This window comes from Coregonus lavaretus (assembly GCF_964263955.1).
Source record: "Coregonus lavaretus genome assembly, chromosome: 30".
Lineage (NCBI taxonomy): Eukaryota > Metazoa > Chordata > Actinopteri > Salmoniformes > Salmonidae > Coregonus > Coregonus lavaretus.
In genome coordinates, this window is record NC_140017.1 from 28,740,673 (window position 1) to 28,755,406 (window position 14,734).

A 14,734-nucleotide genomic window follows, 5' to 3' on the forward strand; every position below is an offset into this window, starting at 1 on the left:
CAAATTACTACGACACACGTGAGCGTGCCTCTGTTTACACAGGGTGGGATTGATAGGGGCATTTTCCTCTTGTCTTCTATTAATTTATATTACATAACATGAATCTGGAGCATTCTTCTTCTAGACATTCAACTGTAACAGTCTTATATGAAAAGAGGAATGATGAGACTTATATAGGCCTTATAGTCTTCTCTGCTCATAGTCCATAGGCCCCCCTCCACCCCCACCCACTCCCTCCTTACCCCCCTCCTAGGACCAGAACTCTCTTCCCCAGAAGTCACGGTTTTAATGTTTGGATCTTTGGGTTTAACTGTGCTGCATCTGGGCTTGACGGGGGCTAGCGTGAAAATATGTCATATTCCGCCCTGCCTTGCCGTCCCTGGTGCCACGCTCCAATTTTCTCTGCCCCTGAGGAGTTAAAAACAGGGCTGCAATAGGAGCTATCTCCATCTCCAGATCATCTCTCCTGGTAGCTCCTCTAACTAAATAAATAACGCATTACAGTTCAGTCAGTAAGGGGCTTCATTTACTCCAGTCGATGTAATCAGAGATGTCTGTACGACGTTGCTGGCACAAAGTCCTAAACACAACTGTTTTGGTGGAATCCCAGAAGAGGGTGTGGAACTCTGGAACAACCCATGATGTTAACACCAGTCTGGGGGCCAGGGCCTGCCAGTGGAATGGAGATGTGGCACAGACCTGATTGCAGACATGTTTTTTACAGAGCAAGACAGAGAGAATGGCTAGAACCAAAATATACATAACAAAAGCTAGTCTAGCTACTGTAACAATTACACACATTACATTATCATGTAACTGTAACACCACAATGACTATCCTCAGGTGCACAACTAGCTTACAAGTGAATCCAAATCTAATCAATGGTACCTGTGAGGTAGTTTTTTTGGAAAATTTCTGAAGTTAGATTGGAAGGCAGATTGGATGGCATCTCTCTGATTCAGCATCAGATTAGCATACATATGGGTCTTCTTTTTTTGTGAACCATTGTTTTTATTGTGTCACAAAGGCAATGCAATCAGTACAAAACAATAAAATGTTCCCCCTTTTTTAACAACCCCACCCCCCACCCTAAACATACCCCTGGCGGCCCCACCCCATCCCCAACCTCAGTCAACACATAATATAGAAAACACACACACAAGAAAATGATTTAAAAAATAACAACAAACCAACACTACAATGAAATTAAAAGTACACACAGTAAGATTTATGACCAGTATAACAACATCAAGAAAGCAATTTTATCCCGCACATGCACCATCTCAGAGATTTCTGAATCAGCTACTTTCCACATTTCAAGAGTAGTATGTTTGGCTTTATGCACTCGGGCAGTGGATAACTTCTACATAACCACGTCCTGAAAGTTTACAAACCATTTCCTTGTATGAAGGTCATGTGGTGGCAACCAGCGATGAACAACAAGTCTTTTGGCAGCAATCAAACCAGCCAGGCAAACCTTACATTGTTTCTCATTCAGCTACATACCTGAATCTACATCTCCAGCACCACCCGAATATCAACATACACTGAGTATACCAAACATTAGAAACACCTTCCTAATATTGAGTTGCAGGCTCAATTCGTCGGGGCATGGACTCTACAAGGTGTCGAAAGCGTTCCACAGGGAAGCTGGCCCATGTTGACTCCAATGCTTCCCACAGTTGTGTCAAGTTGGCTAGGTGTCCTTTGGGGGGTGGACCATTGTTGATACACACGGGAAACTGTTGAGTGTGAAAAACTTGACACAAACCTGTGCTCCTGGCACATACTACCATACCTTGTTCAAAGGCACTTAAATATGTGGTTTTTGTTCTGAATGCCACAAATACGCAATCCATGTCTCAATATTCTCAAGGCTTAAAAAAACTTATTTAATCTGTTTCCTCCCTTTCATCTACACTGATTGAAGTGGATTTAACAAGTGACATCAATAAGGGATCATAGCTTTCACCTGGATTCACCTGGTTAGTTTATGTCATGAAAAGAGCAGGTGTTCTTAATGTTTTGTATGCTCAGTGTATGTGAAAATGGCACATTTCTATGTTTTGCAGTAAAAAGGATAGAAGATAAGCGTTTCCAGTGACATCATCAACGCCTACTGTATTTGGTTAAAATCACATGATGCACACTGATGATGTCATTGGAAACACTTATCTTCCTCTATCTTTTTTTCTACAACACATAGAAACGGGCCATTTTCACATATGTTGATGTTGTGGTGGTGCTGGAGATGATGAATATGAAGTTGAAAATGTTTGAAATGTCCTTTTAAGTAACAGAGGAATTGGTTCAAGGGTTAAAGCACAGAGTTTCTAAACCCAGAGGTGCAACATTGCGAGACTTCGGGGAACGCTTGTGAAACAGACCAAACAGACCAGGCCTGGGTTTGGGGTTTGAGAAGTCAATGAGAGAAGTGACAAATATTTCTTAGTTGTTAATATTCTCTCAATCTAAAGCACAACCTAGATTCGAGCCTGTGTCTTAAGTAGTTGACCGTGTTATTACTCCAACCTCGTGAACGTGACAAACTGACACGTTTTCATTTTCTTAATAAACAACTTTATATTGAAGTAATGCCTTTAATTTGATGGCCAGCCCATGCGCAGTTAGGCGTGAGACGACCGTTACACCCGATGACGTGTTTCTATGCATGAAGTCGCCATTACATTGCCTAGAAGTGTGACATGGGATTTCTTTTGGAGAAGCAGTTTTAGCCTATCTTCATACTGTATTGACTTTCTTCATACTGCACTGTCTGTCTTTGGTTACAGTTTTATCAATCATGTCAGAGAGAATAGATTACGTTTTCCTCCAAAACTCGTAAACCTCAGGACAATCCCAAATCATATGTTTATATGTGCAAAGTGTCCTATTGAGGGAACATAGGTCACAGTTTGGCCTTGGATCCTGTTTTGCGTTACATTTTACCAGTGGTGTCCAGTACGACCTATGACAGAGCTTAAAATGAATTACCTGATGATTTGGGTTCTTTGATGAGTGAAATATATTATCCCAGACATTCTCTCAATCAATAGCCTCTGTATCAACAGCCAAATCATTTACTCATGTTTTAACCATTGAAATATCTTTCTGCTGTAGTAAGTGAAGATGATTAAAGGGATCCCGAGTGGCGCAGCGGTCTAAGGCACTGCATCTCAGTGCTAGAAGCGTCACAGACCCTGGTTCGATTCTATGCTGTATCACAATTCAGCAGTTTTTGGGAGTCCCAAGTGCTGCGCACAATTGGCCCAGCGTCGTCTGTGTTTTGCCGGGTAGGCTCTCATTGTAAATAAGAGTTTGTTCTTAACTGACTTGCCTAGTGAAATAAAGGGTAACTAAAAAAAATACAATCAGAGTAAATAACTGACACAAAACCTCTGGATGGGAATGTAAAAATCTACTCTATCACAGGGTACCAATGGGTCTTCTAAAAAGGAAAATAAAGTTACCATATTGGCAATAAACTATGTATGAAATTGACAGTAGCATCTGTCATGAATGCCATTACCCATTTCTGTGATTAGATTGACATATATTACAGATTTCAAAATGTCAATGTTCCTAACCATTTTAACTGGAACTCCTATAGGTAGGCTAGTCAGTCCACTGTTTTCTTTTCCTGGTGTCCCGCTAGAAGGCTCTTGGATGTTCAACTTTAGAATGTTGAAGTCGTGTGTATGTTCTGTGGGGTTTGTTTTTCAATGATTCACACACCTAGGTCTGTATGGTTCCACGCTTTAGTTATCTGTTACAAAATCAACAGGTGCTGAACAGATTGTATTAAAAGAAGGCTACCGGAATATGACTGTAGCCTATGTCATGGAACAGAAGGAAACATTATTGAGAAGTTGAGAACATTGTCAGATAATGGATGTTAGAATTTCCGGTCATTGTTCTGTAGAAGCGCAATCATGTAGCAACTGATGTTATTTTATATAGGAACTCCTTGACCACATCAGTGCGCACCAGCCATGGTAATACAATAATGTGCCAGCTTTGTCCCATAGGCCTAGGCTACAACATGTATCCATTACAGACTATTGACCGCATGGGTTAGGTCTTATGCAAAGTGCCTATACCTAAGGCTTATGTAGATAACTGAAAGCTCAATTTCACGTTTGTTGTCCTGCGTTAAATGACGACCTTGATGAGGCTGTAAAATCCTATGCTTGGGCAACTTTTCTCACTGTGAATTGCCCAACATCCTTTGAGGGACTCTTGGGTGGAGGATAAGGGCACTGTGTAGGAAATGAAGTTACTGAACTGAGTGCGGTCAACTGAACAGGAAAGACAAACTCACTGGAGACGCGTGTATCTGTCACGAGGCCACGAAGCGCGGATCCTGCTATGGCTGCAATTATTCCTGCGGGAACTATCACAAGAATACCTGCTTTGTTGGAGATACATTTCAAAGTAAAATCTGAGAAATTCCTTTTTTTTTTTAAAGATTGACATTTAATTCAAGCTGACTGTACTGTTGTAAATGCGTAAAGGGAAAGAAAACGTATTCCATCAGACATTATGTTGTCACTTTCTGTGTGTGAAAATAACACATGATGTTTAACAACAGAAACTGTTTCATATGGTTGATATCAATAAGATATCATTTGTGGTTTCAAAGTTGGCATGATATTTATTTGGGTAAAGCATTTTAATTAAGTTTTGTAAAAAAGTTAATTCGATTTCCTGTGTATCCATAGCATAAGCCTAGCCTGCATGGACAGGTGTGTAGAAATGCCTATTTATTTTGTCCTAAAAACACTTGGTGACAGTCAATAGCCTACGAAAGGGTGGCGGAAGGACATTAGGCCCTAGTCTTTTTCCAATTTGAAAAGGACCTCTCACTACTTGCCTTTTTTATGGTGCTGTTCCTAGGTCTTCTAGATGTCCCTTATTTCATGGTTCAATTGACTTGCAGCTCCGGCTCCCTCTCACACTAAACGCAAGGGGAGGTTTTTCACTCACTTCCCATTGGTTGCCGGCTGGCGGCTCTCTCATCACAGTAACATTCCCATTCATACACCCTGCGCTCCATACACCTTCTCAAAATAACTTACTGTCATCCATGGTAACGACTTTGAATAGACGGGACAAATTATTTAAATTGGGGAATAATTAAACTGAAAGAATAGACGACTGACAACATAACGACAGGTGAGTGAGGAAATGGCATTTGTAAGATTGCGACTCGTAGGCTATTCTAACCAGCCACAAAGCTCTGTGCATGCTGTGTGTTTGGTGACCATGAATCAATTTCACTGTTTTGTTACTAATTCTAAATTAATGTAGCCTGTCTTTTCATAAAACTATCTAATTTATCAAGATTCAATGCCAGTCGTCGGAACTGGTTTCCATTTAGATTAAACAAATGTTTTGCAGGCTGTCATCTGAGAAAAATGACATTTTGTTTCTTTTTCGTTTACAAGTCATGTTTGTTTTCGAAATGTATTTTAGTTTGCCCTAATATAACTCGCTTTCATGGTTGCTAGATGACTGAAAACTGTGGTTAGAAAAAAGTGCATAGATTAGGGGAAATCAGTACGTTCTCATGTATGATGGATAACAGCAAGCTCTCGTGCAAGGTAATTTGCTTAAAATGTAACACTAGAGGCTTCCAGCCCACGGGCTGTCTCGGAGGAAAGTCACTGCCGTTTTTCAACAGTCCTCCTGAGCCGCGAGTCGGCTAATTGGCTACAGATGCGGAATTCTATGCTCTTTTACCATTTAGAAATTGGATGCATTTGGGAAACTTTATGAGGCGAGCCTAACGTTTGCCTACAGGAGCTGAAAATACGAAAATATTGGTCCCCTACAATTATAAATCGTGCCATGATCATAAGCCCCTTGGATAATGTATCAGTAGCCGGTTCTGAGGCAGAAATTCAATAACCAAAACATTTCAGCCAAACGTGAAAGGATTCCATAAAATATGTGAATGTGGGCCTATAAAATATCTGATCAGACACTAGTCAGTCCGTGTGTTTTATATGTATTTATTTATAGATTGATATAACATGAATTCTGTATGTGTAGTGGTCGATTTAGTTTTCGTCGTATTTCTGAAATGTGGTTATTTTTAACATAATGCCGCTGTTGTTTTGGGAGCCCTGCACCATGTATTGTAGGCCTATAGTGACAAGTGCTACTTTACCTTTCGGTATTCCCCGTTTTCACAATGACAGTGAATGTCTCATGTCAGCGGATGTGTCAAAATTAATTAGGCTATGGCTGCAATCTTTGCACTGACAATAAAAAGTTCGTTTTCATTATTCACTCGTTCTGGAGACCAGTGTTTGTCTCAGTGTAATTTGCTTGATGTTAGGAATGTTAAATGCTGAATGTGCCAGCCTTCTTGATAATTGCACACAGGGAACCGCTAAAGACACCGTCCTCGAGCTGCCCTTTCACCCTAGACTTTGTAAGCTGCACTTATTAAAGCGAAAAGTGTTTCAATATGTGCTAAGCTTTAGGGAGAAACGTGATGGGGGTTGGGGTTGGGGCTCTGCTGCCCTGCTCTCTCCACATGAGTTGTCTATGGAGCAAGTTAAAGTCATTCAACCATGGTAGTGGTTCTGGTCATCATGAACAGTGGTATAATGCATGGGAATATGTGATTGGTTATTAGATTATCATTGTGCCACTAAATATGTGACGAAGGAAACAACACGGCAAGGACGGTCATATGTCTGAATGAGTCAAGTCTGTGTCCAATAACTTACAGTGGGCCAATGAACCAAATCTGACCTATTCCTTATTTTGGTGGAAGTGGTTGCACGGAATGGATCGCAATTCACAAAACCGCAAGGTGCTCGTGGCGGGCTCCAGAGATCTCTCTCTAGCTGTGGTGGTTATTGATTACTTTTTCAATAACTTACCCTGATATCACAACAGTATGAACAATAGCAAAAGGCTTCCGAAAGTAAAAAGTTTTTCAAATTGTTTATTTAATTGAAACCACAATATGTGGCCTGAGGCTTGGAGACTTGGCTAAAAGTCTATATAAATAAAGAATTTCACTTGAGGGCGAATAGAAAAAATATCCAAACAAAACTAATTTGATAACAACCAGAGTGCAGAAAACGGGACTGTTAGCCTGAAGGGAATATTTTCAGGAGATCACTGCCATTGAAAATGCACAAAAGTGTGCATGGGGCCCTAAAAATACAAGATATTTCATTTAAAATAAAATAAAATAGCTAACAAAAGAGTCAATGAAGTATGAGTTAATGGATGAATGAAGCTTGAATGCTGTCTGTGTGGATGCTAGTGCATTATGAAGAGAGGTTGTTGATGGTCGAATGCATTACTGAAGGAGTGGGCGGGAGAGTTTGTTATCCCAGTGTTACGTCTAGCCTACTGTAGCTATTTTACCAATAGGAAGCAGAGTCGTTCTTCCACAAATCAGACATAGCTATCATAGCTATTTAGACATTACATATTGGCATGACATAATATGCATTATTCCCCACACTATAGGCTTTATTTGTCATGACATTGTTATTACATACTGAATTATTTTCATTTGCATTGAACCACAATTGATCAATATGCGCATTATTATTAGAAGTAGTATTATGCACATTATTAGTACATTACTAATATGTTTTACTATTCTATTTACTTGTGTTGTTATAATTCTTTTATTGCATTATTATTTTTGAATATATTTCGCTTTTTCAGTTTTCCCCCTATTTTGTGCTAATATTCCTCTCCTCTCCCCAGGGCCGGTTGAACACTGTTGAACACCTCTCGGCCCTCTCAGTTCTATGAACATGTTTCAGACCGTGCCTGACACTTCGTCTTACGTCAAGGTAAGACAACATCGTCTCTTCGAGCAGGTAATTTTGGTGGACTGTCTGGGTCCTCCCTAATTTTATATTCATGATGATACTTTGTGAATAATTAGTGTCTGCTTGTCATTTTTAAATCGCTATCGGTATGCCTACCCTAGACCTAATATGAGAGGGATATTGAATAGGTATCCTATAAATTGGCACAAGTGTCTCTCTCTATTCCATCGTCGTTATCATGTTATAACCGTTCTGCAAGAATAGGCCTGTATTCAAACATTGTATGGAAGCCTACTGTATAATGTGATTCTGTTCATCTGTCTGGACATCAAGATCCATTTAATTTCTTTGCCTTCAGTGCGGGACTGTTATAGCACATTATTATATTTGACATCACGCAGTTTTTGTTCTCTCTCCGCCACAGTCTCAAAGAATGTAAACAAAGCAAATAGTGGACATCTGGTTTTCACGTTTAAAACTCTGTGCATTGAATCATATGGTACATCGTGTAATTCCTGCAACCAGACAATTTATAGGCCTTGGGACAATTGGTTTGAAACGAAATATTAATTCCCATTGTTAATCTTATATCCTACATTAAACGGCACAATCCAGGACATGCCATAACCTGAGTTTAGGAAACTATCAGTGTAAGTGCAGTCGTCATGTATTATGGGAATGTGTTGTGTTAGTATATATGCCTACTTGTCATTGTGCTGCCTGTTGATTGCTCATCATAATACATCAACATTTCGGTAGGCTATTATGTGAATCAGGCTGTTTTAAAATAATATTGGAAATGTGATGCCATATCTTACATCGATCATTGGTCGAAGACCAATTGCATATAGGCGGAGCCTGTATGGTTTTGAAAATGAACAATTGTGCTTGTCAAGCCATTCATAATATCTTTATAATCAAAATATTCCAAGAGTGAGTTGTTATGTTTTGGCGACTTATTTCCCTTTGCATATAAGGGCTCTTTTCATACAGTCATAACGTTTGTAGCGCTCTGCAGAAATACTTAAGTTTCACTGGCCACATTGCTTGAGTCCTTTGAACAATTCCCGATTTGTTTTGGGAGACTTGGACAGCAAGGAATGTTTGAGGAGAAAATGTGCTTTGAAATTACAATTTTTGCTCCCTAAATAAGACAAAAAGGCAATGACGGGGAAACCAATCCAAAAACCTGTACAAAGTACTCTTTGGTTAACCACTGAATGCTTAAGATTCATTAAGCAACCCAAATTTAAGACAAAGTTCGTCAGGTCAATGAATATCGCATTGCCCTGGTTTTAATCGAACCCTTCATTGAATTATTTTGCATTTTGGGGCAAGATATTGGTTAGAATGTGAACCAGGCACGCCTCAAGACACATTTTAAAGAAATATTCTGCTTCATTCAAGCGAATCCATGGTCTAGCATTTGTTTTGTTTGGTTAAGGCCAGGCGAGACTCGAGCTCTCCAATAAAAATAAATCTCAAATTAATTATGGCCCGGAGCAAGGGACCAGACAGTTAGGTCTTGTGTGCTGCAGTCTCCGCTGTTTGGCCTGAGTATTTTTACTTTGTTTTTCTTTTTGCCGAGAGATGGAAGGGGCTTACCAGAACTTAAATGGCCGATCCATATCTATGGCTATGTAGGCCTAGTGGTTAGAATAATAGGCTTGAAACGTTTGTCACATAAATTAATTTATAGAAGTGGTTTTTAGTAGGCCTAATGTTAGTTTGTTTTATCTTTTATGAATTAATATTTGTTCACGAATAATAGAAACATAGGCCTCTTTCAGTAGGCTACTAATCTTGTATAATAATTATGATGAAAACCTATAATAATACCAGCATAATCATCACCGTTATAATTTACCCTTAAATCATTTGGTAACATTATGGAGACGTTTAGGCCTATATAGGCTATTCTTGCGCACATGTAAGCAAGTGAAGTTGTGAAGTGCTGTAAATTCATGATGAGCAAAAGGGCAACCATTTAAAAACTTAAACTAACCTAAGTGGTAACCACCCACTTCTTGTATTGTCCAATGGAGGAGCTATGGCTTCCCACAGCTCGTGGTAGGAAATGTCTGGCTGTCAAGTTTCAGCCTCAAGCCAGATGTTCTGTGGTTCGCTGTATAAACCAACTTGCATCTGTTTATTGGCCTCCGAAAATGTTTGTTACCACTGTATTCATTATGGCCTTGGCGGATCCCGGGACATATTTTCTCTCTTTGCATAAACCTGCATGTTTCGTGCGTAATGGCGTGAATAATTTGATTAGCTATAGCCTAGCTCTTACTTAGTCTTTAGTTTTTTAGTGGTTTGCCTCGGTTACTGTGGCTCTATGACCAACTCAATCAATAGTGCCAGGTGATTTCAGAGTTTGGTCACATTATACCTCAAGTAACCTCAGGTGTCAACAAATCACACAAGATTGTGTTAGCGTTCTATGGGTTATTAGGCATATTTGAAATAGGCCTACTTATATGGCCCATAAAATGACAGTTGTTCACTATTAGGCCTACTAGTCAATAGGCTATTTAAAATAATACACATCTATTATTTTCAAAAACTTAAGCCATACCAATGCCCTCTGCTATTGTAAACGGGTCTAAACTGGATGGAATCTATAATAATAGTATACCATAACATAATTCAGCCTACTTTCCTTTTGAACGAAAATGAACGAAATCCGATACAAAACCAAAACAGTGGAATGTTGAATAAGAAAAAGTAACGGCCACTAAATAGTTAAACAAGGTGTCTCCCTTAATTACACGAAGCTGAACTGGCCTCAGGCAAGAGAAGCCTTGACCCCAAGCAGGATCCAGATGTGGTGGTCTCGAGGGGGCCTCTCCTGCAACAGACCCCCAAGTCGAGAGCAGACAGGCCGGCCCGTCTGTCAGTCGCAGTGGCGCAGGCTCGGTTTGGCCGCTCTGTGGCATGGCCGCTTCCCCAGGCAGAGCCCTATTGGTCTGGTCACGTTCAGAACTGGCTCCATGTCTAGCATCTGCGCTGAAATTTTGTCTGAATTGATGAGGGCAATTTTCAAAGGTAGAGGAAAAATGGTTGGGGGTGGGGACTGGAGATTTTTGTCCATGGCTCCAGTAGCCTAAGGAAAAAAGTAGTTCAACTATAGCCTAGTCCTAATAGTAAAATAATAATAGTAATAATAATAAAAGCCTATAATAATGTAATAACATGTAATAGCAATGTAATAACTTCACATGGGAGTAGGTATACTTCATCATTACATTAATGAAAACCATACACATTTACTAAACTCCAAACATATTAAGAGAGGGGGTTCCCCTTTGCAATATTTGGAAATATACAATCCATTATCATTCCCTACTGTGTTGGATAGCAGATGCACACGTGTAGAGCAGATCATGATAACATGCGTCTGGGGCGCTGCGTGCTTGGATTTTATTAATGGTGTTTCAGGTAAACTTCACAGAGGCTTGGAAGGCTATAACAAAGAGTAGCCTAGATCGCATCAACCCTTGCCACAGGTAGTTCATGTTCGTATTCCTCTTGGTTTGATTTACAGTTAATTTCATCAGCACTCTCGAGGAGAACATCTGTCTGCTTTGAAAGTGAAACTCTATTTTATATCTCTGTCTCGCAGTGGAAACGCGAATATAAGACGTTAAAGGAGTAGGGGATGATTTAGGCTACAGTAAAATCTGAATTGTGGAAACAAATGTTTTACGTATTGCATTTAAGCAAGTAGGAGGTTATAAAACATTATGGAATCACATAACAGTCTATACCGGCTTAAATTATAACCTTTTCATTGGCAAATTAATTTAACATAATAAATGTATATTGATGGAATTGTTGAAACAAACTCATTCGCCAGTGTCTGTGACGTTTGGATAAAAAATTACACAAATGTAGCCTACAACAACATATGCATAACGCTGGCAACCATTCTGTAAATATTTCCGAGTAAAAACATTAACAGCGGGGGGAACACGCAATTGTTTTCCCTGCTTATCTCTTTGGGACAAGTATCCTGCTTTTTGGAGCTGCAATGAAGGCAGGGCTTGCAGTGACACTCATAGCTTCCTTCTCAAAAGCGGTGACTTCACTTCCCAAATGTAGAGGAAAAAAACCATCCGGTTAACTGTCTCGTTCTCTCTGCGACATATCGGGGGCTGGATTTAATTCAGGAGCGTGTCATGTTTGGAATATTGTTGGGGTCCGCTGAAAATTGCCCAAAATGGACGGAACTATTAAGGTAAGGGTAGAGGACGGGGTGGACGAGTTTGTGAGAGCTTTGCTTTTCGGAGTTGCGCCTCCTTTTAGCATGAGTTACTATGTCTGTGAGCAGTAGCCTACAATGTTGATCAATGAACGGCTTTTTATTTTGCTCCTAAAGCGGTAACCAGATTTCCTTCTCTTTTCCTCTTTATCCAGAAGTTTCATTTTCCTTTAGGAAACTCTGAAAGTGAAAAGAAGCTTTGGTTGGAAAAGAAATGTTTAGACTCGATATATGTTTTCAATGTTGGAACGAGCGCGTAGACGCACATCTGGAATTAAACAAAGTGCTTATTTTATTCAGTGAAAAGTCTGTATTATATAACAAAATAGAGAGCAATTATATTTCTCCAGTTGAAATAGTGTTGGCGAGGGATTAAGCAATATATGGCTGTGTCATTAGATGAACGTGCGTTTCTTTGTAAAGTATGATGTGTCAAAGATGTGGCTGCGCAATAGTGGTGGCACTGTGCTCGGGGATCCTCTCACAGTTCATGGTTCAAAACGTTAATGATGGTGTTTTGGTGGTTCATGGCGTTTATTATGCAGGCTATACAAGGAAGTAGAATCCATGCGTAAAACCATAGCTTTTTAACGCATATTTTCGGTTGTAAAACGAGTGTTGAACACTTGCCATTTTTAGTAGCCTTATCAATGGCCAAAATGTCATTTGGAAATATCATGGAGTGATTTAGAAGCGAAAACTGCGCATCTCCTTCTTGTAATTCACTAATAACAAAAGGCTCACAGTCTTACCTGGGTATTTATATTTATATTGAAGACAAAAAGTAATTCATAATAGGGGAGTGCATATTTTAGTCTTGAGGGAGGGGTATTCAAGCGTGGTCCTCCATGCAGCCTCCAGTATTGAAATTCCAGATGCATGGCTATGCAGATGTTTGATGGTTAGGTCCCAGCATTTCACACCACGGTATTGTGTCTTGAGTTTGAGTAGACATAGCCGATTGTCAAATAGAGTTATTCTGCACCTATTTCTAACTAACTGGACCGTTATAATAGTATTGTTCTGCCAGTGTGTTTTCTTTGGATATTGAAATAAGTGGGTTTGTGTGGTTGAAGTGGCAGCTTGGTGCGGTGTAAGTTTTGGAACAGTATAGGCGTTGACTGCACAGAAAAGTTGAATTTATATTAAATTATTCTCACCTGACTGGTTTGTGATTGTTTAATACACAAACATGCAAAATAGAAACATTTAGGCCTTGTGAAATGATTGATTACATTCTGCTAAATTATAATGTAATGATGACAATAATATAACAACAATAATGACTATATTATTATGAATGTATCAGGACTGTGTATGTATCTGTTTGTATATTTGATTGACTACTAACTGTATTCAGACTTTACTCATCAAAGGGGTGGGTTATCGAGCCATGAGAGCTTCCTGTTCTACACAATCTGGTTTCCTGACAGGTTTCCCTTTCCTCCTCAAACAAAGGACAGGAATGCCTCCTGAATCGCAACGATGCTGATGGGTGTGTGTGGACGACACAATAGACGTGTGCAGTCTGGATGGAAGTGGTGCACTGGGTACTGGCGCACAGACCCTTAAAAAAAAAAACGCATTGTGAGGCATTTGCAGCCAGGCCGTTTGGCTGTAAAGCATCTGTGGTGGCCCAGGCAGGTGGCAACTTTCACTGTCACAGTTTCCAAAGAAGAGCTTAGGAAGACCTGTTACTTTATAAATGAGAGTGGTGAACAACATTAGCCTATGTTGAGTTGATAATGGCATCATATGGTACCATATAATTATTGATAAGTACTGTAAATCATTTAGAGAAAGCAAGACTTGGACTGCTATTCTTTTTGTTCCCTGTGAATATTATTTTGTAGGCTACTTGAATAGCCTACATGGGAAGGGATGTTAGCACAAGATGTTCAGAAGATAAGAATGTAGATCAATGAATGTAGATCAATGAACTGTATCTCTGTTGCACCCTTACCATTGGCAGTGTGTGTGTTCCACACTGATACAGAACACACATACCAAATAGACTCAGACTGGTGTGTTAGACTGTCTGTTTGGAAGTGCATACACACAGTATTTTTAAAACCTGTAATCTTGATAGGCACATGCCACTTGCCAATCATTAATTAGATGGCAGGGGCTGATATGTCAGTGTAAATGTAACGTGCAACAGCCATAATAGCACAGCTGCCCTTTCCCTCACTGCTCTCAACATATCATCCACAGCCCAGGCTAGCTTCTGTATAGACCACTCTGATAGGGTATATGGCTGCCAGACTGCCAGTATGCAGCTATGATGGTTTGACTGATGAAATCACTGGCACGTCTGTCCAACTCTGAGAACATTATCAGATGTTGTCACAAAGTATCGTCCATCCAGCCCTCCCAATGAATGGCCTCAAAAGCTGTAACTTTGGGCAATTTAGAACCTTTGGCACATCACTGACCCATACACTACCAGTCAAAAGTTTGGACACACCTACTCATTCAAGGGTTTTTCTATATTTTTACTATTTTTTACATTGTAAAATAATAGTGCAGCATCAAACTATGACATAACACATATGTAATCACATAGTAACCAAAAAAGTGTTAAAAACATCTAAATATATTTTATATTTGAGATTCTTCAAAGCCACCCTTTGCCTTGATGACAGCTTTGCACACTCTT

The 14,734-nt window shown here is 39.7% G+C and overlaps 1 protein-coding gene across 2 annotated transcripts in view; it reads left to right on the forward strand.

Annotated features, from left to right (window-relative positions):
- The first annotated feature begins 5,051 nt into the window (after positions 1 to 5,051).
- Positions 5,052 to 14,734, forward strand: part of LOC311105384 (Friend leukemia integration 1 transcription factor-like) — a 35,251-nt gene continuing 25,568 nt past the window's right edge. The window contains exons 1-2 of one of the 2 annotated variants that reach the window (XM_084147528.1): positions 5,052 to 5,175; positions 7,744 to 7,832. In XM_084147528.1, the coding sequence (XP_084003654.1) occupies positions 7,788 to 7,832 (45 nt within the window). In that variant the 5' untranslated portion in view covers positions 5,052 to 5,175; positions 7,744 to 7,787. Of the gene's footprint in view, positions 5,176 to 7,743; positions 7,833 to 11,941; positions 12,052 to 14,734 lie in introns of those variants that run through there. The other variant, XM_084147529.1, reaches the window with a different exon arrangement.